The sequence below is a fragment of the Camellia sinensis genome, chromosome 7, assembly GCF_055761805.1.
Source record: "Camellia sinensis isolate YWXY chromosome 7, ASM5576180v1, whole genome shotgun sequence".
Classification (NCBI taxonomy): Eukaryota; Viridiplantae; Streptophyta; class Magnoliopsida; order Ericales; family Theaceae; genus Camellia; species Camellia sinensis.
This window is the reverse complement of record NC_138967.1, coordinates 57,284,844-57,311,721: the sequence shown is the minus strand read 5'-3', so window position 1 is coordinate 57,311,721 and position 26,878 is coordinate 57,284,844. Positions and strand designations below refer to the sequence as shown.

The window sequence follows — 26,878 nt, the reverse complement described above, 5'->3', positions numbered from 1 at the left end:
TGCCAGATTTGGTTCTACTTATTTACTGGCCACGGGGCCTCAGTTATGTTGGCGGAATGCCATTGTTGTAAAAGGGTTACACCCTTCTTCTTGTACCTTAAGTGATGTAAGCCCAAGGGCAATTTATTAAGTATGTTCATGTAATATTTACTTTGCATACGAATGAGAGTATTGTTAATCACTTCTATGGATTGAATGTATAAGTTTATTTCCGCATTTTATCCTTGAAATTGAATTAAGTTGATGAATTTGGTAATGACTTCGAGTAATAAAAAGTGGGGCGTGACATTGCCGAAGCGCCTTGATCCAACCATGCCTACTTGGTCTTCTAAATTTTGACCTTTCGGCCATCATGGAAGCCTTTTTCATAGGCCGTACCCCTCGCATTCTCGATCGCGAACATGGTAGCCGTTTTACGATCGGCGATCGCATTGCTAATCAGCCTCTGAGTAGCCCTCTCTTTAACAATCGGATTGGGTTGGATGGTTGATTGGGGCCCGCCAGATTTTCCTTAGCTCGCGCTCTGCCTTCTCGGCGCGAGCTTCTAACTTCCGAATGCGTTCATCTCTCTGTTCTATGTCGCGGCGAGCGGCGTGGAGATGCATGCCGATCTCATAAGCCGTATATAGTGCTCTCACTGCCCGTGAACGCCCTCACGAAACACTTCGAAATCTTGTCGACCTACCATCGACTGCTCAACTTCGAGCGAGAAAATCTGTCGAGCAAACTCGACTGCTACATTTGGATCTCGAATGATCGAGTCCGCCTCTGTCATTGGTCTATTACCCACGAAGACTGCAAAACTCAATGGGCGAGGAGTCGCTGTAGACACCCCATTTTTGACCGTCCTCAAGACTTGGACGTCACCGTTTGAACACCCGGTGATCATCCATGTTTGTGTTCGTTTGGAGTTCTCGGAGGTCTTAGCTACGCGCCTTGCCTCAGGATCTCTGAACTCGACTGTTTAGTGTCTGGTTTTGCACCAAATACTTGTGTTTTGCCTTGGAGGGGCAAGGAATGCCTTGTGAGGCATCCGCACACATCACCGGCCATGGCCAGAGGCCACCGGCTGGTGTTTTGTTGCCATCGGCAATGTATATTGCCGGTCGGCAGTCTATTTTGTTGAAATGGAAATTTTGAGTAGCCGACTACTGTTCATCTGCTTTTGCAGATATTTTAATACAGTTGTATGGCATTTTGTTCCCCTCCATACACGTGTATGGAGGGATGGCCTTCTTGTTAGCTTACCTTGTAAGCTTTACAAGATTGGCTACTCTATAAGAGGAGCTCACCTCTCCCTTGCTTAAGGTTAGACATTTTAGAGAGAAGAAACATTGTTAGAAGCTCTGGTTCTAGGGTTAGAACTTATACACATTCTATCTCTATATCTCTCTCTTGAGTGTTCTAGGTGTATTTGTTCATAGTATTGCACACAAACACCTACCATTACACCTTCCCTTGGCTATTGAGGTTCTAAGGGATTGTTTTTAGAGTTTTAGAGCTGGTTTGGAGCTTAGGGAGCTCCTGGAGCTCCATTTGTGAAGAAGGTCAACAAGGGTAACAATCTTGCCCTTTTATTCCCCATTCTTGCGTACTATTATTGTCTATTTTAGAACTGTTTTTGAGCTTAGTGTATAATATAAAAAAGTTCTGTTTTTAGGCCCTCAAAATAGTTTGTTTAGAGTGTTTTGTGGTTTGGAGGTGTTTGACCCCTCTTAGGCCTTGAGAGGCCCCATTTTGTGCTATTTTGAGTGAGCTTTGGGACCTTGGTGTTTGGGCCTCCTCACCACTGAAATCTTGAGGGATTTCAGAGGTGAGGATGGTGCCTTGAGGTCCTAGGGAGGAGAGGGCCGCCCCCCTCTCCTTGTTGTCCTTGAAAAGGACCATTTTTGGCCTCTTGAGGGAGCACCTAACTTAGGCTCTTGTTGATCATGCCATAGCTGATTTTTGTGCTTATTATGTCATAATATGCCTTTGTTTTTAGTTGGTTTTGGTACACCATGCATGCTTAGCATACCTACCTTGTAATGCCATGTTTAGCCCTTAACATGCCTTAGGTTGTAAGCCATCGTTCAAGCATGTTTTAGGTCTAGCTTTGTGAAGCTTTTGTGCTTATTTTGCCATGCTAGAGGTCTGTCCTTAGTTGTTTGGGTCGACCAAGGCATGCTTAGTATAGCCCCTTTGCATTTTTGGTTTGTTGGCCTTAAGTGTGTGAATGTATAGCATGCATCCTTGCTTTAATTTAGTGGGTTGGGACCATTTGTCATGCTATTTTAGTCCCTTTAACATGCTTGTATGCTTGCCTTGGATGCCTCTTTGAAGCTTTGAAAGCTTGTCTTGCATGCTCCATGTTTTGGTCATTGTGCATGCTTTTGAATTTGAGCCACTTAGATGCCATCTAGGTGTCCCTTGGGTGTTGTTTAGGTTCACATTAGACCTATTTTAAGTCCTCTTAGCCTTGTGAGGCTTGGTTGACTTAGTCTTGGTTTAAGCCTCTTGGCTTGTCTTGGGTTTTTGGCTTTGTTTGCATGCCTTGTTTATCTTGTTTAATTGGCTCAGCACCTTTTGCAACATGATTTTCAATGCTTACCTTGCATGCCATTAATCCATGTTATGCCTCTTTCAAGTGTGCTTGAGAGTTGCCCTTTTGTGCTTGAGTGTTAGCCCTTTAACATGTGCATGTGTGTATGTGTGTTTAGTCCTCATTTCATAGCACTTATAGCCACTGTTTTGGGCCTAATTAGGGCTGCCTAAATCATGCTTAAGTCCATCCTTTGCTTGCTTGCATGCTTACCTTGCATGTTTGTTTGCATGCTTGCATGTACAGCTTGCATTCCCATGTTGCATTCTTAGCTTGCATGCCTAGGTCGCATTCCATCTAGCATGCATGTCTTGTTCCTTGATCTAGTGATCGGAATTGGGCTTTGGTTTGTTGGTTTGCATTGCATTTGACATCAAAATGTGCACACTTGGTCCCTTGGGCCGTCACGCATGGAAATGCGCGCTTGATGGTCCGGGAACCAAGGATCATGTCCCTTTGAGTCATACACATGATAAGGGACATGATTGGTGCATACATTGCTTGAATTGCATTGCCATGCTCTGCCTTGCCCTCTGTTGTTGTCAATTGCAGATTCTGCAGGAACTTTCTGCCGACCGGCAGTGTTAAGTGCCGACCGACAATCCTTCCTGGGCCGATAGCTTCACCAACGGCCGATGATCACATACCACTGCCGGTGGCCATTCTACTCAGCCGGTGTCGTCTCCCAATGTCCAGGGAAGCAATCTTGAGACTTTGGCAGCCTTCAGAGGAGTATAGCAGGGAAAACAGAGGTAGCTTGCGCATGGCAGTGCATTTCCGAGCAGGACCGAGCACGTGCGCATCGAACCCTCTTCCCGAGGCCCCTGTTATTGCTTTTCTTATGCTTAGTTAATTTGTTAATTAATTAGGTGATTTGTAATAATTAATTAGCTTGTAGGTTAATTATCTGTAATATTTATTTGGTCCCTCTGAGCGGAGGCGAATCTGTAATAAGTACGGGTGCGTGTGTATGCATGTCTTCCAATCCCCACTTCTTTCTTCCCTTTTACTTACCTGCTTTGATGGTTACTAATAGGACATGTTTAAATTAGCATACCTTATGCTATGCATGCGTGAATCCATACATTTGTCTTGCATGCACCGGGCTCGGTACATCATGCTAATTGCATTTGTACTTCAATTCCAAATTGAATACGTGCATCAATTGATTGCATTTCACATGCCATGTTTAGGTTAACCGAGCCTGCTCTAATTGCATCCTGTATGTGTTGCATTAGTCAATTTGACATGAACTAGGACCATGCATGTTGGCTAACTAGTTTATTGTTTTGGCACGGAGTACGATGTAAGTATTTTCACGCTTTAGCATATCGCATGCGTGTGAATGCTATCATGACAGCATGCTTACCATGTGGCTAGATGCATATGTGATAAACTGTTTGAATGCCTGTGGGTGTAGGTTGGATTGTCTGAGTTGGAAAAACTCGTTGAAATTCGTATTTTAGCCTACTTGCGAGTAGCAAATTCCAAAGTGTTTTTCAAGACAAGCGAATACGCAATGCTTATTTCCAAATTAGGAAATCTAGTCTATACTTGTTTGCTGTGCGCATAACATAGTAATTCTAGGCTAACAACCGGAATAAGAACACATAACGTTTTCAAAAACGGATATCACGGTTAGTAGAGGCCGGTCTTCGGATCGGGCGAGAGGGGGTGCTCATAGCTGACCTTCCACAATCGTACCCAAGTTCCTGAGCCGAGGCAACTTTGGTGATGACGGACACGTGGCCTTTGGCACCGAGTCAGGGTTTCCTAAATTTTCCCAAAATAAAATATTTAGGTGGCGACTCTGTATCTGGCAAAGCAGTCCATGTTTGACACTTCTTTTCAAAAATCTGTTTCTCAAAACGATTTGCCGGATTTGGACTCTTTGGTTCAGATTAAGAACCGTGACACAAACCGAGTCCGAGCTGTAGCGAGGGCCCCCCTACAAGCTAATTAATTATTACAAATCACCTAATTAATTAACAAATTAACTAAGCATAAGAGAAGCAATAACAGGGGCCTCGGGAAGAGGGTTCGATGCGCGCGTGCTCGGTCCTGATCGGAAGTGCACTGCCATGCGCAAGATGCCTCTGTTTTCCCGGCTATACTCCTTTGAAGGCTGCCAAAGTCTCAAGATTGCTTCCCTGGACATTGGGAGACGCCACCGGCTGAGTAGAATGGCCACCGGCAGTGGTTTGTGATCACCGGCCGTTAGTGAAGCTATCGGCCCAGGAAGGATTGCCGGTCGGCACTTAACATTGCCGGTCGGCAGAAAGTTCCTGCAGAATCTGCAATTGACAGCAACAGAGGGCAAGGCAGAGCATGGCAATGCAATTCAAGCAATGTATGCACCAATCATGTCCCTTATCATGTGTATGACTCAAAGGGACATGATCCTTGGTTCCCGGACCATCAAGCGCGCATTTCCATGCGTGACGGCCCAAGGGACCAAGTGTGCACATTTTGATGTCAAATGCAATGCAAACCAACAAACCAAAGCCCAATTCCTATCACTAGATCAAGGAACAAGACATACATGCTAGATGGAATGCGACCTAGGCATGCAAGCTAAGAATGCAACATGGGAATGCAAGCTGTACATGCAAAGATGCAAACAAACATGCAAGGTAAGCATGCAAGCAAGCAAAGGATGGACTTAAGCATGATTTATGCAGCCCTAATTAGGCCCAAAACAGTGGCTATAAGTGCTATGAAATGAGGACTAAACACACATACACACATGCACATGTTAAAGGGCTAACACTCAAGCACAAAAGGGCAACTCTCAAGCACACTTGAAAGAGGCATAACATGGATTAATGGCATGCAAGGTAAGCATTGAAAATCATGTTGCAAAAGGTGCTAAGCCAATTAAACAAGATAAACAAGGCATGCAAACAAAGCCAAAAACCCAAGACAAGCCAAGAGGCTTAAACCAAGACTAAGTCAACCAAGCCTCACAAGGCTAAGAGGACTTAAAATAGGTCTAATGTGAACCTAAACAACACCCAAGGGACACCTAGATGGCATCTAAGTGGCTCAAATTCAAAAGCATGCACAATGACCAAAACATGGAGCATGCAAGACAAGCTTTCAAAGCTTCAAAGAGGCAACCAAGGCAAGCATACAAGCATGTTAAAGGGACTAAAATAGCATGACAAATGGTCCCAACCCACTAAATTAAGGCAAGGATGCATGCTATACATTCACACACTTAAGGCCAACAAACCAAAAATGCAAAGGGGCTATACTAAGCATGCCTTGGTCGACCCAAACAACTAAGGACAGACCTCTAGCATGGCAAAATAAGCACAAAAGCTTCACAAAGCTAGACCTAAAACATTCTTGAACGATGGCTTACAACCTAAGGCGTGTTAAGGGCTAAACATGGCATTACAAGGTAGGTATGCTAAGCATGCATGGTGTACCAAAACCAACTAAAAACAAAGGCATATTATGACATAATAAGCACAAAAATCAGCTATGGCATGATCAACAAGAGCCTAAGTTAGGTGCTCCCTCAAGAGGCCAAAAATGGTCCTTTTCAAGGACAACAAGGAGAGGGGGGCGGCCCTCTCCTCCCTAGGACCTCAAGGCACCATCCTCACCTCTAAAATCCCTCAAGATTTTAGTGGTGAGGAGGCCCAAACACCAAGGTCCCAAAGCTCACTCAAAATAGCACAAAATGGGGCCTCTCAAGGCCTAAGAGGGGTCAAACACCTCCAAACCACAAAACACTCTGAACAAACTATTTTGAGGGCCCAAAAACAGAACTTTTTTATATTATACACTAAGCTCAAAAGCAGTTCTAAAATAGACAAAAATAGTATGCAAGAATGGGGAATAAAAGCGCAAGATTGTTACCCTTGTTGACCTTCTTCACAAATGGAGCTCCAGCAGCTCCCAAAGCTCCAAACCAGCTCTAAAACTCTAAAAACAATCCCTTAGAACCTCAATAGCCAAGGGAAGGTGTAATGGTAGGTGTTTGTGTGCAATACTATGAACATATACACCTAGAACACTCAAGAGAGAGAGATATAGAGATAGAATGTGTATAAGTTCTAACCCTAGAACCAGAGCTTCTAACAATGTTTTTTCTCTCTAAAATGTCTAACCTTAAGCAAGGGAGAGGGGAGCTCCTCTTATAGAGGAGCCAATCTTGTAAAGCTTACATGGTAAGCTAACAAGAAGGCCATCCCTCCATACACGTGTATGGAGGGGAACAAAATGCCATACAGCTGTATTAAAATATCTGCAAAAGCAGATGAACAGTAGTCGGCTACTCAAAATTGCCATTTTGACAAAATGGACTACCGACCGGCAATATACATTGCCGATGGCAACAAAACACCAGCCGGTGGCCTCTGGCCATGGCCGGTGATGTGTGGGGATGCCTCACAAGGCATTCCTTGCCCCTCCAAGGCAAAACACAAGTATTTGGTGCAAAACCAGACACTAAACAGTCGAGTTCAGAGATCCTGAGGCAAGGCGCGTAGCTGAGACCTCCGAGAACTCCAAATGAACACAAACAGGGATGATCACCGGGTGTTCAAACGGTGACATCCAAGTCTTGAGGACGGTCAAAAATGGGATGTCTACAGTCGCGTCAGGTTGCCTGCCGGAACCAAGCAGAGGAGACTTACACTGTGGCTATTTGTCCCTCCTAGGCGACCTACTCCGACGACGAGGAGATTGGCGTCTCTCCCGATCCCTCGAAGTCCTACTGCCCATGCGTGAAGGTTCACCGCTTCGACTCATATCTCCTCCTAGCTCAGCTAGAGTCTTCGCTACGCCCTTGTTGTTGAAGAAAAGTATATTTGATATTTGCGCTTGTTCAATCTTCCTCAAACAGTTGGACTGAAATGCTGAATGAGCACATAAATAGGACCCTTGTTCACGATGTACACGCCCATTTATTCCCTATGGGGGTAGCACCACCGAGGCAATCCCCTCAATGTTGAAGCGCCAACTACCCGGCGCCGAACGAATCATATGCCCCAATCGTATCTATCCGGCGTTCTACGATCTTGAACAGGCTGGGGCAAGGGCAGATTCATCAATCTAGTCGGCTTAAGTGCCCCAGCCGTTCCCCGAATTGATGCCTCAACACAAGGTTCTTATGGACGTGTTATTCGGCGTTCTACGATCGCGAACTCGCTGTGGCAAGGGCAGATTCATCAATCTAGTCGGCTTAAGTGCCCCAGCCATTCCTCGAATCAATGCCTCAACACAAGGTTCTTATATACGTGTTATTCGGCATTCTACGATCGCGAACCCGCTGTGGCAAGGGCAGATTCATCAATCTAGTCAGCTTAAGTGCCCCAACCGTTCCCCGAATCGATGCCTCAACGCAAGGTTCTTATGGACGTGTTATTCGGTGTTCTACGATCGCAAACCCGCTGGGGCAAGGGCAGATTCATCAATCTAGTCGGCTTAAGTGCCCCAACCGTTCCCTGAATCGATGCCTCAACACAAGGTTCTTATGGATGTGTTATTCGGCGTTCTATGATCTTGAATTCGCTGGGGCAAGGGCAGATTCATTGTTTTAATCAGATCGCTAAGCTTAGTCGGTTTGTAAGTCTACTGTCTCACGTAGTCTTGGAATTTTTTCCTATCCATTGATTCTCCTAATTGTCTACTCATACAACAAACAATACGAGAAATATCTTGGAAGCATATGAAATTTTCATTCATAAATTGGGCGCTAACGGCGGACATTTTACATATGAAAATCCAACACAGATGAAAATCTACTAAACAAAAACAGACATTGAAATTGAAAAAAATCTAACAAAACTAGAATGTCTCCCAAGTCAAGTCTCAAGGTCAGACTCAAGCGGCTCAACGTCCACTTGCTTGTAGGGCATTGGCGTGGCCAATGTAACTCCAGCGGCAGCAAGGGCTGTGAGCCAGCCGTGTTTGAACCCCCGATTCTCGAATTTGAGGACTTCTTCTACATAGTCATTAAAGGCGGAGCTCCTCCCAGCCTCGAACGCCGCCGAGGACTCAAAGTCGGCTTTCTCTTTAGCCAGCTTCAACTCTCCAAACTCGGCCACCCGCTTGGCAAGCGCCTCCTTGGCTAACTTGAGTGACTCCTCGCTCGCATTTGCCCTCTCCTCGGCGTCAGCCCTGAGTTGATCAGCAGTTTTGGCCCCTTCTTTCTCAACCTCGGCTCGCGCGCTTTCCATCGCGGCTTTCATTGCCTCGAACTCTGCCCTGCTCCTTTGACCGTCGACTTCAGATTGCAAATGGCCAATCCATTCAACAGCGTCATGCTGGCGGCGGCCCAATTCTGTGATCCTTCCAACCGTCTGCAAAACAAAGGATCATCATATGCCAACAAACATCAAATGCAAACCAAACCAAAGATTCAGTCACGTACTAGAAAAGCCGACTGGGCGGCTAATGCTATTGTCGCCAAATTCGGCTCGGCACGAAACGTCGCCTTGTCAGCTGGCAAGGAGACCAAGGCAGCCAGGCTTAGTGCCACAGCTGCATCCTTCAAAGCCGACGCTTCGGAGGAGATCGACATATTTTTTATCTTTGGCTCAATAACAAAAGGAGCAACCACAGCCGACTCCTCCAAGCGTGGCCGTTTTTCCAAGGGTCCCCCTTCGAAGCCATCCTCACCCTCAGCACCTCGTTTTTCACCTCGATCCTCTAAAATCAGCCGAACTTCCGTACTCAGGCGCTCGACCTCCTTTTCCATCTCAACCACGACAATGTGATCCGTTTCTTGTATGACAACGGGAGCAATAGATTCAGTCGGGACAAGTCCAGAATGGATGGCTACGGCCTTTTGTCGAGTGGCCATGCATTTGACATTCCTTTTTCGTGCCATCTGCTTAAGATTATCCGCAGCCATATCCTCAGAGAAATCGCCGGGAAGATCACCCAAGTTCGTAAAGATATCTTCGGCGTCCCTTCAGCCTGATGTAGACAGAGGATCAGGAGAGTTCAACCCAGCTTCCTCAAAGGCCGAATTGATGGCTTCGTCAACTTCCGCGACCAACTCCTTCGGGTCCTCGGCAATAGGTTCGGCAACTTGTCCTTCCACGTGCTCAGAATCAGACGATTCGAGGCCAATCTGCCTCAAGTTTTTGAAGCTGGGGATGATGAGGGCCGTCAGTTGGTTATCGCCTCGCGTAATGGGAATATTATCTACCACCGAGAACGTCGTGTAGGTTAGCTCGTACCCCAAGAGAATGTGGGCTGCCCTCCCTTATTTTTGAAGGTCTGGATGGCCGATGAATTGTAGCGTGGTTTTAATTTCTGCAAGCACAACTTCGTCGTCTGAAGTCAACACTCTCTTCAAGTCGCTGCCTGCGTAGACAAAACGATTAGGTGAGCTAAAGTGCCGAATACATGCATATGTAAGTAATAGAAACATTGCTTTGATTGGCCACCTAGTTCGCCTTTTTGCCTCGGCACAGGATCTAGGCAATCTTCCCCTTCGCCGAATTTCCAATTACTGCGGACAACGACTATCACATCATCGACACGCTTGCTAGAGCTAGCAAGCATGGTCATTAAGTGGTGGTCAGTGTCCTTGGCTCTAAGGAAGTAGCGTCCCAAACGACCAGTAGACTTGGCTAGGACATAACAGTGCCAAATGGTGGGAATACCTAAATTGACTCTAAGACACCGATTTATCTCTACAATGCCCATTATGATGCGGAAGAAGTTCACATTGGGCTGGGAAAGAATAAGACCCCAGTACCGAAAAATGACCCTCAAAAGTGGGTGAAGAGGAAAACGGACACCGCCCTCAGCAATTGATAGGAGAAGAAAGACGATTGTGTTCTCGTCTTCCCTCACCATATCAGTAGTGCTATCTGCCACAAGTGATAGATGGACGTCGTCAGGGATGGAGAAGTGGCGTCGAAAGCCAAAGATTCGGTCCGCAAAAAGGAGCTCCTTCAAATGTTTTGACATTCTTTCCGACTCAAGGATTATGGAAAACTAAAAGAAGATAAAGAGGGGGGATCAAAAAAATGTAGGAGAAGAAAACTTACAGGAGGCGAAGGAAAGATCGAGAAACAAAGGGTTACAAAAGCCGCGGAATGCAGGAGTCCCATTGGAAGACGAGCCAGATATCTTCGAGTATTCAGAGCATACATTCGAAGAGACAAATTCAAATCGCATTAAATAGAGGCAGCGTACGAAGAGGCGGGAAAGCGTTATAATGACCAAGAAGCATGTACGCGTTCTGACATGCATCGGGAAGAGGAATAACCGCCGGATTTCTAACCTCCAGACTAGAAGCCAAACATGCCGACTAACTGGTGCTAGTGGGGTGTTTGGAGGGCAATTGTGGGAGCCGAATAATTTTGGATCAACAGGAGCGGACCAATTCGGTCCAGAACATAACTTCTATTCGGCATTGGCCCCATCCAATTTTGGGGCCGAATAAAAGAGCTGGCATTCTTGCCAGTAAAACAAGGGCCGTGTAGAAGTACATGGCGAGGACTAGAAATGGACCAGGCCTGAGGGGCCCAAGAGAATACTATAAATACAAGATCTTCAATCCTAAAAAAGTATGTAAGAATTACTATGCTTAGCTTAGAATACAAGCCTCCTCGAGTGTAGATACTAACTTGCCCGTCGGAGTGCTAATTCCGGCACCCCCGATCGGAGTTTTTATTCTTTTTCAGGTGACCAGAAGAGGATCACGAGCGTTCCCCAGGATTCCTAAGAGTATTTCCAAACCACTTACCCATAACACGTATATAAGAACTTTTCTCAAAGTCATTCATTTCATTCAATAACATAAGCAGTTCACTTTTCTTTCCTCTGGTTACCTTTTTTCCAAAATTCATATGACTATAACAAATTTCTGTAGAAAAACAATTTCACCAAGCCCATTACGTTTTCTCTCACTTTCCAGACTTATACCTGATTTGCCTTTTGAAAACATGTTCACAATGTATTCAAAGTCTTTCACATTTTTCACAATCTCAACACAATACTTACATCTGTTTCCAACACATTCACAACTATACAAGTATGCCTTTAATATAAAAGGAAAACAACAAGCAATCAATAACTATCTACTTCAACAATTGAGCCAACACGACCTTCCAAAACAATAACCATCATAACCCATGATATACCTAGATACACTGAGACAATAATGATAAATAAATTATGTTCTACCTGCCTTAAGCATGGTAAACCAAGGATACACCTTTCCACAATGAAATGTCAATTTACCAGACACTGGCTGGAAGGTAATGGTACCTCTGTCAAGTTCTCCAGGCGCTAGCTGGAAGGTTCTGGTACCTCTCATTCTAAGCACAGCCAATTCTCTAGGCACTAGCTAGAAGGTAATGGTACTTCTCATTCTCAGCGCAGTATACCAATCAGCACAACATGAAAAATTACAACCAACAAGTGTAATGCATACATGTAAACTATTCAACACAACAATGTCACCCTCCACCGTTGACCAAGGACACAACCTCTAAATGTACGTATTTCAAAACACGTATTATAATGATTCAACTCTCATGAGATTTTAAATCCAACAACAACAATAGTAAAATAAATATTCAAAATCCAACCTCATGCTAATTTTTAAAATTCACAAATAATTTCCTTCTTCCTTTTTAAAATTCAATTCTCTTATTTTCCAAGTTAACATGCTCCATCGTTTATCCCAACCCATTCTGTTTATTTCACAAAATTAAATCCATGGATATCAAAGTCACAACCTAACTCAACTTAATATAATCAATCCAAAATAATTCTAAAGTTATAGTTAATTCTCCCTTCTTACTATTAACCCATTTACACAAACCATAATAACAACTTATAAACATTATTCAACTTTACCCCTTTTTAATTCACCAAGTCAAAACATTAAATTAGGTTTTTTCTTCTTTCAACATAAACATGCAAAATTACTCCTTAATTAACCCAAACAACAATCAATTTAACAATCTCATTCGCAAATGACAACCCTAGATCCCCTTTCATGAATTTCAAAGAAATCCATAATGGATATGATTTTTATGCAATAAAATCTACCACATATCTATCTATAGATGAGGTATTGTAAAGGAGCAAAGAAATCCCTACCTCAAGATTCGAAGCTCAAGATTTGAAGCTAAAGATGAAGGCCCAACTTGAAACTCTAATGAAATCGAAAAACAATCAATAGAAGTCTTGATCTATGCTTGCTCTTCAACATTCTTGAAAGATTTGAGGTGAATCTTGGGTAAAAAGAACAGAAATCAAGAGTTTGGAAGGTTAGGGTTTCGGGCTTGGAGGATGAGAGGAGAAGAGAGGGAGAAAAATAGAGTTTTAGGGCCAAAAAATCACTTTATAATGTCTGTTAGCGATATGGTCGCTTGAGGGAAGGAATATTGGCTCAAGGGTACAAAATAAGGTCTCAGAATTTCTAAAACTCGCCCAATTCACTCGAGCAAAGAAAAGCTCACTCGAGCGAGCATGCTTCCAGCACAGAAACGCAAAATTCAAATAGGTATAACTCTCTCGTCTAGACTCCGTTAAGGGTCTTTCTTGTGTTCAAATTGAAGCCCCGGAAATAAGCATTCCAATGGTTCTAGTCTCATATCAAGATTCAAAGTATGGAGAGAGAAAATGATGAAAGAGTGAAAACTACTCAATAACAATTATTCAAATTTGAAGATTCTGATTCAATCTCTCCCAACTACTATGGTAACACCTCAACCAAGGCTCAAATATCAACTATGAGGGTTCTCAATCAAGATAATCAAAGATTCAAATTATAGTTTCATTATAATAGAAAGCACAGAGTGCTACAGTTTTAGAGAGAGAGAGAAGAACTCACAGGTTGAAAGGAAAAATGAGAGGGAAAATAATGAGAAAAACTGGTTTGGGCCCAAAAACCCCCAAAGGTAGGGCCCATTCGAACCTCAAAAATTTGGAAAAAAACACGCAGGGATCAACTATTCGGGTATGGGAGTCGACTCTTTAGGCAAAAAAGACAATTTGGCACAAGCAAGGGGGTCGACCCTTAGACAGGAGGGAGGTCGACCCTATTTTCCAGCAACTAACACACAGATTCTGCAACATAAGAGGGCCGACCCTCCCCTGTCTGGTGTCTACTCTATATTTCAGCAACATTTCCAGAAACTTCACCAACAGGTAAGGGTAGACCCTTAAGAAGGCTGGTGTTGACCCTAGAATAGAATTTCTAAGTCTCCAAGGAACTTTTGACAAGAACAAGTGCGAACAACCAAACCCAACAAGTTTAAATCGGATTATACTCCTCCAAAACCAACATACACAACACCCAAGATTTCCAAAATAAAAATAAAGGATTCGAATACACTTCCCCAAAAGCTTTGAAGGATACAGGTGCTACAAATATTTGATTAGATTAATCTTAAATTTATTTCGAATCCAACAAATTTAATCAATATATTTTGATAAAACTGCTAAAATCACGGTTAAACCAACGAATCAATCAAATCAAAAATGATTTAGCCTAATCATCTAGGCAATGTTTTGAAAACTAGACCTCAAGCAAACCGGGAAAAGGACCAGGTGGACTGGTCACTGGTTCAACCGTCGGATCCATGCGATCGAACCGTGACATCATAATTAATATTATATAATTAAAAAATATAATTATAAATTATAAATAAATAAAATATGTATAAATACTCAAATAAAAATAAAAATTGTTACATAATATTTATTAATAATATTTAATGAAGTCATAATTGATAAGAAAAAGTCACTCGTTTTAAAGAAATTAATTTTTTTTTAACATTCCCTCTGAATGCTAGATTTAATTTTGGAGGGAAATGAAATTTTCAACTCTCCCTCCAATCAATATGATTCAAATAATTTGATTGAATCCCACATAGAATTTTGTAAGTTCTCTTTGAATTCTTTTTCCCTATAAATACGAATAGATTTCCATAATCTCCCTAAGCTTCCAATGAGACTCCTCATGAGAGGAGACTTTAGAAGTAAGAGATTTTAGTTAAAATTTTGAAATATATATATATATATATATATAAGAAATATATATATATATAAGAAAGAAAAGAAAAGAAGTAGAATAAAAAAAATAGAAATTTTCCAATCGCTGGATCGTTCCAAAACTGGTATTGGGTCACCGGTTTTCCCAATTGAATCGGCGGTTCTACCAGTTTAGATAATCTAGGCCAGTTTTCAGCCTAGTTCAGGTTTCGGGGTTCTTCTGGACCGGAACTAGGCCCGGGTCCCGTTTCTACTGGTCTGACTGGCTGGACCGGTCTGACCGTTTGGTCTAGTCCAAGTTTTAAAACACTGCGTCTAGGTTAAAATTAATTAATTAAAATTTTTAAAAATTAAAACATGCACAACATTACAATATTAAATGGGATAGGAGTATAAGATTCAATTTATATGAGTAAAACAACTTATTTTTTTCCTCATTTTCCCGATGTGGGATTATCAAATAAAATCTAGCCAATAGAGATTTTCTTAATTGTTTAAAATTAAGAAAATCAAGAAAATTAATTTGAGATATTGAAACTCTTACAAGACTTCTCATTAAAAACTCCATTTTTTTATATAATACTAGCCTATCACTCGTGCTATGCACGAGATAATTATAAATATTTATATTTGTTTTAGATTTTTTTAATATATAAATTATATTTTTTAAGATTTTTTATAAAAATAATTTAACATTCTTATCACTAAGCATAGTGTATGAGAGAAGTTGAAAAGGGTACTGCAGTAACTATACACAGATTGTATCTATAGTTATTTGTATGAGAGGATTTTAAATGCTGATCAGGAGATTTTGACCAAATCAATAAATGCATGCATGTGGATTGAAAAAAGTTAATAAATGCTGATCAAGAGATTTTGACTAAATCAATAAATGTTGAGTTTTTTTTTTTAATAAAAAATTTAGAAAATTTAGATTAAGATATTGAAACTCCCACAGGTCTTGGGGTTAAAACCCCCTTTTGCTTAAAAAACCCCATGAGTGTTTATATTTATCTAACTTCAATTATATTAAAAAATCAAATTATAAACAAAAGGAAATAACTTCAATCACACAAATCACATCTTTTTTTAATGATATCTAACTACAATCACATTTTTCTCATAATAAAAAAAATAATTGAAAAAAAGAACCATTAAAATAGTAAATAAAAAGATTATTTAGAAGCATTGAACAAACTACAATCTCATTTTTCTTTTCGTAAGTGTTTATGTTTATCTAACTTCAATCATATTAAAAATATCAAATTATAAACAAAAGGAGATAACTTCAATCATACAAGTCACAATTTTTTTAATGCTATCTAATTACAATCATATTTTTCTCATAATAAAAAATAATAATTGAAAAAAGAACCAATAAAATAGTAAATAAAAATATTATTTAGAGCTATTAAACAAACTACAATCACATTTTTCTTTTTGTGAGTTAACTTCAATCATATTAAAAAATCAAATTATGAACAAAAGGAGATAACTTCAATCATACAAATCACAATTTTTTTAATGCTATCTAATCATCATCAATAATTAAAAAAATCAATCACAAATTAAGTCAATTGATAATTAAAAAACACAATGATTTATTTTTCAAAAAACATAGTGAGTTAAAAAGATCAATTACAATTTTTTGGGTCAAAATACAATCTAATCATCATCAATAATTGGTACATTATGTGACCCTAATGAGTACAATCCATTTTGTTTTTCAAAAAACACAATGAGTTAAAAATAAAATCACAAATTAGTTGTTTGGGATGACCTAAATAAGTGCACTTTTTGTCTTTTTACGAAAAGATGTGCAGAAAAGTAGAAAAGTGATGTGATGGAAAAAAGATAAAAAGATAAAAAGATGGATTATTCTAGTGTTGCCAAACTTGGCCTTAAGTGAATTGATAGTTAAAAAAACACAATTATTTTTTTTTTCAAAAAACACAGTGAGTTAAAAAAATCAATTACAATTTGTTTTTCAAAATACAATCCAATCATTATCAATAATTGGTACTTTAAAAATCAAATCAGAAAAAAATCAAATCAAATCACAAATATTTTTATGCTATCTAACTACAATCATATTTTTTTCATAAATAATTGTAAAGAAAAACCATTAAAACAGTAAATGAAAGATTAAATCACATTTAAAAAAAAAAAAACCATTGAACAAACTACAATCACATCACATTTATCTCATAAATAAAAAAAAATAAATGAAAAAAGAACCATTGACTAACTACAATCACATTAAAAAAAAAAAAAAAAACCATTAAACTAATTACAATCACATTTTTTTCTTTGTGAGTGTTTATGTTTATCTAACTTCAATCATATTAAAAATAAAATTAAAATAGTAAATAAAAAGATTAAATAACATTAAAAAAAAACATTGAACTAACTACAACAATCATATTAAAAAAAAGAATCATTGAACAAACTGCAATCACATCACATTTTTCCCATAATAAAATAAACAAATGAAAAAAAAGAGCTATTAAACTAACTACAATCACATTAAAAAAATAATCATTCAACTAATTATAATCACATTTTTCTCTTTGTGAGAGTTTATATTTATCTAACTTCAATCATATTAAAAAATCAAATTATAATTTTTTATTCGCTAAACAAATCACAAATATTTTTATACGCTATCTAACTACAATATTAAAACAGTAAACAAAAGGAAAAGTCAAGAAGGAGAAAACAAAAAGAAGACTTACTGTTTGTATATGTGGTCACTGAAGTTGAAAGTGCAGAAGTGAGAAGTCAAGAAGGAGAAAACAAAAATGAGACTCACTGTTTGCAATAGGTATGTAAAAAGTTAAATAGAGTGTGTGTATTGGACAAGCTAAAAAGACTCGGAAAAATTTAATAAATGCTAAGTTTTTTTTTTTCAAAAAAATCAAAAAAATTAAGAAATTAAGGTTCGGATATTGGAACTCCCACAAAACTTGTGGGTTAGAGATATATATAAATAAATAGATAGATATAGATATAGATATAAATATAGATATTTATATTTGTTTTAAATTTTTTTAATATACAAATTATTTGTTTTAGAAAATGTACTACAATAATTATGAGAGAAGTCAAAAAGTCTTATGGGTTGAGAGAAGTTAATAAATGCTGAGGTTAATTTTTTTTTTTTAAAAAAAATTAGAAAATTAGGATTGGCATATTGGAGCTCCTACATGCTTTGGGGATTAGAAACCCCCTTTTACTTAATATATAGTGTAGATATAGATAGATAGATAGATAGATAGATAGATAGATTATATAGATGCACAAACGAATCCAAAAGGGGCTCCTGCACGATTATCCAACAAGATTGTTAGGTTTTATTTCTTGGCAATCTCGTTTGACAAAACTCCTTTGAGTTGTAATTTTATTCGCACTTTTTATTTCAGTGAAGCTATAAGTGTTTAGATGCGAATCCAACCCGAATTGTGCTTTTCAGAGAAGTTTGTGATGATAAAGCGTTCAAGATTGCCACTTCGCTGATTATGTCCTAGCCAAGTCCACTTCGTTTGTGATGATAAAGCGTTCAAAAATACATTCAAAGTTGCCTGTCCGATCATGTTATATTTTTCCAGTTTTTCTAGTTTTGGCCTTCCCGCTCGAGCGGGGAAAGGGACGCTCGAGTGGGGATTGGAAGCTCTCAGCATCTCTGCAGTCGCCTGAAAAAATACTGGATGGTGTGATTCGCCGCTCGAGCGGCAAAACCGACGCTCGAGCGTGGAGCCTGTATGAAATCACAGAATTTGAAGTCTCCGCTCGAGCGAAGAAAAGGGCGCTCGAGCGGACCGCGCGATCCCAGATTTCCAGATTTGTTAAAGAGTTGGTTTTCTTCTGAAACTAGGATTGCTTTGATTTTCTATAAATAGTTGGTTTTCTCCCAACATTAGAGGAACTACTCCAGATCTTCTTTTTGGATCTTAAGGTTTATATCTGGAGAGATTTTGCTAGTTTTCTTTGATGTTTTATTGAATATTCAACTCATGATTTAAAGAGAGTACATCAAAGGTTGTGTTTTGTTCTACAAAAAAGAGAGTTATTCTTCGGTGGATTCTGAAGAATTCGAGCCTGAAGCTTTGGTGGATTCCGAGGTGGCTCATCGTAAAGACAATTCCGAGGTGAAGACAGGTTGGAAGAGGCACATAGAGGTTGGTTCAATTATGCGTTGTGGATTCGCTAGGTAATTGAGAGTATACCTGTGTAATTCCTTTAAATCTTCTTAGTGGATTGTTTTGTGGCTGTTGCCCGTGGTTTTTTGATCACAGTTGGAGGTGTCCAATTGTTGTTTTTTCCACGTTAAATCGTTGTGTCTCTTTGTCTTGATTGTTTGATTGAGATTGTTATATTCTGCTTAAAATTGATACATAATCACAAATCAACATCTAGGGGATTTCTAGATTTTTCAAAGATCAAATTAGTCTTTTAATTTGTGAAAAAATGATCATTCCTAGTATCATAGGAAAACAAAGGTTCAGATTTTAAAGAAAAAGCAAGCGACCCAACTAAATTAAAATGAATTAGAATTGGAACCCCTTTCCAACCCTTTTTTGCAGATTGACCTATTCCATCATCCCACCACACAACAATCACAACAGAAATAATAAAGAATAAAATATACAATAATAAAAGAGAGAAAAGATAGAAATGAGAGAAAAGCATCGGATAATCCAATTTCAGATGAACCTTTTTATTAATTAATTAATAATTTTTAATGATATTATAAATGTATTTCAATTAATAATTTTTACAATTTTATTATTGAGTAAGTAGAAATTGTATAATTTTAATAAATGAAAATTTTTAACAAGGGGCATTTTTAATTTTTAAAAACATATAAGATAATTTATATTTTAAATAAATTTCAGAAGGTGTAATTGTAATTTATCTAAAAAAAATTAACCAATGCATCCCTAACAAGTTCATAGAGAAAGAAGCAGATAATTTAAGCCTACATATCATACATTCAACAATAAATAATTTTGGCCAATAACAATTTGGTTACATCAGTGATGATGCACTCAAACGGTTTGAAAAGGATTAAAAAAAAGTTCAAAAATAAAAAAGTACCAATTACTCAAAAATCATATTTTTGGACACCAAACTGTTTAAGTTCCATTTTATACTTTATAATTTATTGAGTCCTCATTTGAAATTGTTTAACTATTTCCTAAAAGAAAAATATATACAAGCCTATTTTCTAAACCTATTAGAGTTAGACTCTAAGGAGTTAGGTAATACTACACATTAAAACTACTTAATTATGTAACAATAAGTCATGAATTTACACACAGGAAGAGGAAGGGCCCACAATCACACTGTAAGGTTGGTGAAATGGGGGTCCACATTGAAGTCACACACAGAAGAAAAATTATTAGTTGATCTTGGATATTGCGTGATCATATTAGACCAATCACAAATTCTTATGTTTTTTTATATTCTTTAATCATTTAATATAAAATTGTGGGCCTCAACCCTTCCACCAATCACAATGCTTGTGAAGTGCCACATAGCCTTGCCATGGACTAACCAATAACTTCTGCACACCGAGTGTTGAATTCTATTCCCTAAGTCCAGTCGTCAGTGCGCTACATGGACCACAAATTAATTTCAATCAGAGACCACTCTGTTCTGTGTTTCTTTCTCATCTCTCAAAAACTCATCTTTGATCATCTTCTAGTTTTACTGGTATATTCTTCCATATTATTTAGACTCCCAAATATCACAGATATGTCAGGTTTAGCAGCTGATGATGCAATTTCAAGTGTTGTGATTGAATCCGAGTACTCATGCCGTCGCTTTTCACTAGCTGAGATACAATCAACCACAATCAACTTTAATGAAAATTTAGTTATTGGGGTTGGCGGATTTGGTAAGGTATACAAGGGGTTCATCGACAACGGTGCTACAGCTGTCGCCATAAAGCGGTTGAATGCAGAGTTCAAGCAGGGTGCAGAAGAGTTCTGGACTGAGATCAACATGCTTTCTATACTCATCTCGTTGCTCTGATTGGCCAATGTAGTGATTGCCAGGAAATGATCCTTGCTTACGAATATATGGCCCGTGGGACCCTTGCCGATCATCTCTACAAAAGAAGTAGAAGAAACCAAACCGAAATTAGTACTTTTCATCTCACATGGGAGCGAAGGCTCGACATTTGCATCGGTGCAGCACGAGGGTTAGACTACCTTCATACTGGTACCGATCAAAGTTTCATACACCGAGATGTGAATAGCACAAACATTCTGTTGGATGAGAATTGGGTAGCCAAGATTTCAGAATTTGGGCTGTCCAAAGGCACTACACGCAATTCAGAAACCCACGTTAGTCCGAGAGTCAAAGGTACATTTGGCTATTTAGATCCAGATTATTTCTATACCCACAGACTAACCAAGAAATCTGATGTGTATGCCTTTGGTGTGGTGTTGTTGGAAGTGCTCTGTGGGAGGCCGCCCGTGGATGAAAGACTCGAGGAGGAGCAAATTAGTTTAATCCTGTGGGCTCAAGATTGCATTAAAAAGGGAAAGCTTGATCTAATCATTGATCCCTCTTTGAGTGAACGAATAACACCGCAGAGTTTGAAGTGTTTTGTAGAAGTTGCCGACAATTGTTTACATAATCGTCCAAAGGAAAGGCCTACAATGGCTGAAGTGGTGGGAAGCCTTGATCTTGCATTGTTGTCACAACATAAAGGAAGATCAGAGGGAATAATTGGAAAGGCGTTAAAGGGTTTTGTAATTGTGCCTAAAGGTATGAATCGTTGGTGGAGGGAGAGAAAGGAAAACAGTTCTAAGAGTGGACTGTCAAAGGATTTGTTTTTGGAACCACTTTCAGACGGTGTTAACCAACCACACCGTCATTTCTCACTAGCTGATATTCAAGCAGCCACAAATGATTTCAATAAGCTTCTTTGGATTGAAACCAATGGACTTTACAAGGTGTACAAAGGATTTTTGGATGGGGAAACTAGTATTGTTATGATCAAAAGGTTCAATGCCTTGGCATCGCAAAATTGGGAAGAGGATTGGGCTGACATTGAGGTACACTGCCTGCTCGAGAATCACCCCCACAGTCTCTTTGATTGGATTTTGCAATGTGAAACCAGAGTTAATTGGCGTGTATGATTACATGGAGAATGGATCCTTGGAAGATCATTTGTCCAACACAAACAACAATACACTTCTGTGGAAAGAACGACTCAAGATCTGCATTGGTGCAGCTCTAGGACTACAACATCTCCATGAGAATGCGAAGCAAAGAGTCATCCACGGTGACATAAAGCCAGCTAATATTCTGTTGGACGAGAATTGGGTTGCAAAACTTACTCATTTTAGGTTTTCCAAATTAATACCCAATAACACTACATTTGTAACACTAACGGATTCAAATGTTTGCGGTACTATGGGATATAGGGCACCAGAGCTCTGGATGCACGGAAAATTAACAACAAAATCTGACGTATATTCATTTGGTATGGTGTTGTTGTCAGTATTGTGTGCTAAGAAGCCATATTATGAGCTAGATGGGGATTGCAAGTCATTAGTAGATCAGTTCATGAATAGTATCAAAACCATTGATCGAATCATTGATCCAAATCTGATTGGGAAAATAGCACCCGAATGCTTGAAGGAATTTGTCGATATTGCAATAAGTTGTCTACTTGATCAGGACAACTGGCGACCCTCGATAGACAATGTGGTAAGGAACCTCCAATCTGCATTACTACTGCAGGAGGCTTGGGAGAATCATTTTGAGATTGGTGCTGAGTTACCTGTGATTGACGTTTACTGTTGTAGCATTTTCTCTACTGATGGTTACTGGACAATTGGTGATTTGCGTCTTTTTCCATCAAATGTTGATGATGATCTTGCTGATGATCTTGCTTCAAATCTTGACGGAGGATCGAATGGGTACCTGTCAGACACAGATTTTGATGAATTAATTCGTTAATTAAGAAGCTTTTGGATTTGACTCTTTTAAACTACATGTACGTCTTTACTTTTTTTTATTTATTTGTTATGTTTGTCATATGTTGGTGTATGTTAGAGAATGTTTCATAGTTGGATGTTTGTATTGATGAGATTTTCTCTTGTGATCGTTGAATTTTTTATGTTCTCGTGAATGTGTTGGGATTTCCTTCATGGTTAATTGTCTAATTTGATAGGGTGATAATCCAAGAGGATAAAATATAATTTTCCCTATTTGTAATATATCTTCTAAAATAAAAAAATAAAAAAAATTCACATAAATATCTATTTGGGTTAGCTGTTTTTATTTTTTAGAACTATACTTGGTTTAGCTTGGTGCATGCATTTCTTGTGATTATTCGATAGTCTGGGAGTTCGATCACGTGATACTCCATGGTAGTATCATTGGAGGAGAAAGTGGACTATTTATAGCGATCCCGGATTTACCCTTGTTGTATAGTGATCCGGACATGTGTCCGTGGATGTTGGTAGTTGGTTATTATCTTGTTTACATCCTTTCTTATTTTGTATTTGAGTTATAGGATGTGTTGGGCAGGTTTGTTACAGGTTGGTTGAGTTTAGAAACCAAAACTAGTTGCCCAGATTTTGGCCTGTCCGCTCGAGCGGGGAGTTTGACGCTCGAGCGGGGAATACACCCATCCAGTATTTCCTGTGCAGTGTTGGACGCTCGAGCGGCGATTGGCCGCTCGAGCGGGAGGTCGTAAGTGACGCTCAAGCGGGGCTTCGAGCGCTTGAGCAGGGGACCTGTTGTGTCGAGATGCTGGGAGAGTGCATCCGGAGCTCGAGCGGGAGTTTGGCCGCTCGAGCGGGAGTCTGTGAGTGCCGCTCGAGCGGGGGTTCAGACGGTCGAGCATGGCGACTGGGTTTAAGTTCCGAGTTTTGACTTTTCAAATCACTTTTTCACTTTCTCTTCTCTCTCATACTTTTCCAAAAACATCATTGTTGAACCTCTCACTCTAGAACTCTACCTTCACTCTAGGTTTTGATCTAGTAGGAGTGATTTGCTCACCTTTGGCCTTTACAAAAAAGTTGTTGATCGTCGAGGGCTACATTTTAATCTGAAAATTTCGAGTTTTGGAGCACGTTGGGTTTTGTCATCTTCTCCCTTGGGGCTCCGGATTTGAGGTAGGGATATCTTACTCCTCTCTATGGATTTTGTCTTTAAACTTTGGTATTTTGAGATGTTGGGGTTGGTTTGGTAATTTTGTGAAAGTTTGGGGCTTTGTGTTATTTTACAAAAGTTGGGGTTTTATTTATAATAAACCTAGATGCATGTTTGGTATAGAGAAATGGAATAAATGTTGAATCATTGATGAAAATGGGACCTAAGGGTTGTAATGGTAATTATGGAAAATGACCTAATTACATTGATTGATTAATTGGGATAATTAATTGTGAGAAATGAGGAAATGAAATGGAATTGTTGAGATTGAGAGTGCATGGGGTTAAAGGGTGTAGTTGAATTGTTTATCACACACCGAATTGAAATGTTGATTGAATATCCATTTGTGCATTTATTTTCTCTTTAGAAATAATTGCTTTGGGCTATCGGTGGAGGATAGTCGTGATTGCTGTAGACAATGCATGATGATTAGGCAAACGGAAACTAATCAATGGAATGTGTCATGGAATTTGACGGTTGATAGAATACATTAACTGTATGTATTGAGTGATTGTATATAGAACCAATGTGTTTGTATACGTTATGTGTAGAGGAGGAGATGGGGGATGTACTCCGCGGTTTAGGGGAAGATGGGGGATGTACCTCTAAACCGGATAGTATTGGGAGAAGATAGGGGATGAACTCCGTAGATACAGCTCATATGCTTGTCTAGAGAAGTGAAGATAGAGCTCATATGCTTATCTTTGTGAAGTGTGGATACAGCTTATATGCGTATCTGTGAATGCGGGATACTGTTCTTATACATATCTGTTTAGAATGTGGATATAGCTTATATGCTTATCTGTGAATGTGGGATATAGTTTTTATACATATCTGTTGAAAAAGGGAAAAGGAAAAGTAACTTGGACTCATAAGTCGGATGACATAAAACGTGATTTATGTGGATGTATTAGTGTTGGCCATCTATCAATTGCTAATCTTTTAGTCATTGTTCATGGTTGGTTTAGTGTATTTCTACTGGGCTATGGCTCACCCTATATGGGAATATCATTTTCAGGTACAGGTAGCATGCCACCTCCAAGGTCATAGCTTGGGAGGCTAGAGGCGGGCAGATTTTTGTTGTGTAAGTTCCTTTTTGATGTATTACATGTATATTCAAGCCAAGGGCTTAATGTGTAAATGAGTTAGCACTCTTTTATTGTAACTAAGTGTTAACTTGGAAAGCTGTAAGCCCATAGGGCATTTTGCTTTTGTTGTTAACATGTAATACTTTTGTAATGAAACTCTGATGAATAGAAGAATGTGGATATTTTGTATGTAAATGAATGTCTTAATTGATGGTTTAATGTTATTATTTCGAGGGCGTTACAACTTGGTATCAGAGCGTACCGGGTTCGAATACTTTGGGTACGTGGGAAGTGATTAGTATCACAATGGGTTTGTCTCGCTTGATAGAGAGTTCGGAATAGTGTTGCATGCTGTGTGCTTAATTGATAACATGCTTATGTGACTATGTGGGTATGGAATGTAGTTTCTAGGATGTTGATTGGATCCTTGGGTTTTTAGGAGTCTTGTTGGAAAGGCACTTGATCAATGTCGTTTCTAACCGGAACTCTAGTAATGCCTCGGGACTATCATTATCCGGAGATGAAATTCGTAAGTGCTTATGTGTTTATGTGTTTACGTGGAGTGAATTACAGTTGTCCATGCATTAGGACATGAGTGTTTAGTTTCGGCACATTTGTGAATGTGCTAACGTCCTGTATCACCTTTATTAGGATGTCAGGACGAGGAAGAGGTGCTAGGCGTGGTAGACCTGCGAGGCAGGAAGTAGCGTTACCGGGTGAGATTCCGGCAGTGCAGGAGGGAGTTGGCCAGGCCAATGTGGCCGAGCCAGCGGGTCAGCAGGCTATGGGTGCCTTGGCCAGAGAGATAGCAGCAGCTTTGGGCATTCTTAGAGCTGGGAATCAGGCAGCTGAGGCAGGGCCTTCCTTCTTGAAGAGGGAGTTTTTCCGGTCTAATCCGGATGAGTTTATCGGGGATCCGAAGGAGCCACTGAAGGCTGATGAGTGGCTAGAGCAAATGAGTAAGACGTTCGAGATGCTTGGCATCGAGGACGGAGCACTGAAAGTGACCTTGGCATCCTTCCAGCTGAAGGGAGATGCGGGTCAATGGTGGAAGTACGAGAAGGCTCGTGTTGGGGGTACATGGGAGGCGTTTGTAAATGCTTTTCAGGAGAGGTTTTTGTCTGCAGCAGCTAGGGAGAAGCTGAGGGATCAGTTTAGCCGGCTTAAACAGTAGGGCTTGTTAGTGGCCGAGTTTGAGGCTACTTTTACCAGTCTGTCCAGGTTTGCACCTGAACTGGTGGTGTCCGAGGAACGCCATTGCTATGAGTTTGAGCGGAAGTTGAGGCGGGGCTTCAAGTTGAGAGTTGGTGGGTCTTACATCCGAGAGTATAGGCACCTGGTAGATGCCGCTGCTCATATGGAAATTATGATGCAGGAAGAGGAGGAAGAGCAGAGGGGCTCCAAGAGGGGCCAAGATGGCCAGGGTGATGGCAGGAGGCAGAGGGGTTATAACCCTCAGCAGTCTCAGGGAGCAGTCTCTAGATCGACCTTTCTAGTGCCGAGTGCAGGCTCGGGGAGAGGCAATCAGGGGGAGTTTGCTTGTTACAAGTGTGGCCAGCTGGGTCACAAGGTTTCAGTTTGCCCGCAGAAGGGTGGGGGTCAGAGAGCTGCTTCTTCTTCAGCTAGACCGCAGAGTCAGAGTTTGGGCAGGGGACAACCCTTGTCTTGTTATCAGTGTGGACAGCCTGGGCACCTAAAGAGGTTTTGCCCGCAGTTGAGTGCCACTTCGGGAGCGTCTGGTTCCAGGCAGACGCAGAGTTTTCAGCCAGCTCAGTCTGTGCAGGCCTCGAGGGCCAATCCGGGGGCTTCGTCGTCCCAGTCTGTGCAGCAGTCTTTTGCTCCTAGAGGGGAGCTGGTAGACCAAGGGCCTACGGGGCGCGTGTATGCTGTTACCGCGCAGGATTTAGTACCGGCTCCATCGGTAGTGAGAGGTACTTTTCTGTTCTGCAACTCGGTTGCTAGTGTGTTGATTGACACAGGTGCATCTCATTCTTTTGTATCTACTGCATTTGCATCTGTTTTGGAATTGGAGTTAGCACAGTTAGCA

The 26,878-nt window shown here is 40.1% G+C and overlaps 2 protein-coding genes across 2 annotated transcripts; both read left to right on the top strand.

Annotated features, from left to right (window-relative positions):
• Positions 1–20,649: 20,649 nt before the first annotated feature.
• LOC114318183 (receptor-like protein kinase FERONIA) lies at positions 20,650–21,717 on the top strand. The gene has a single exon (XM_082880749.1). The coding sequence runs from the start codon at positions 20,650–20,652 to the stop codon at positions 21,715–21,717; it is 1,068 nt and encodes a 355-aa protein (XP_082736875.1).
• A 4-nt stretch (positions 21,718–21,721) lies between these two features.
• On the top strand, positions 21,722–22,543 carry LOC114292452 (receptor-like protein kinase ANXUR2). Its single transcript, XM_028236416.1, has one exon. The coding sequence runs from the start codon at positions 21,722–21,724 to the stop codon at positions 22,541–22,543; it is 822 nt and encodes a 273-aa protein (XP_028092217.1).
• Positions 22,544–26,878: the final 4,335 nt, after the last annotated feature.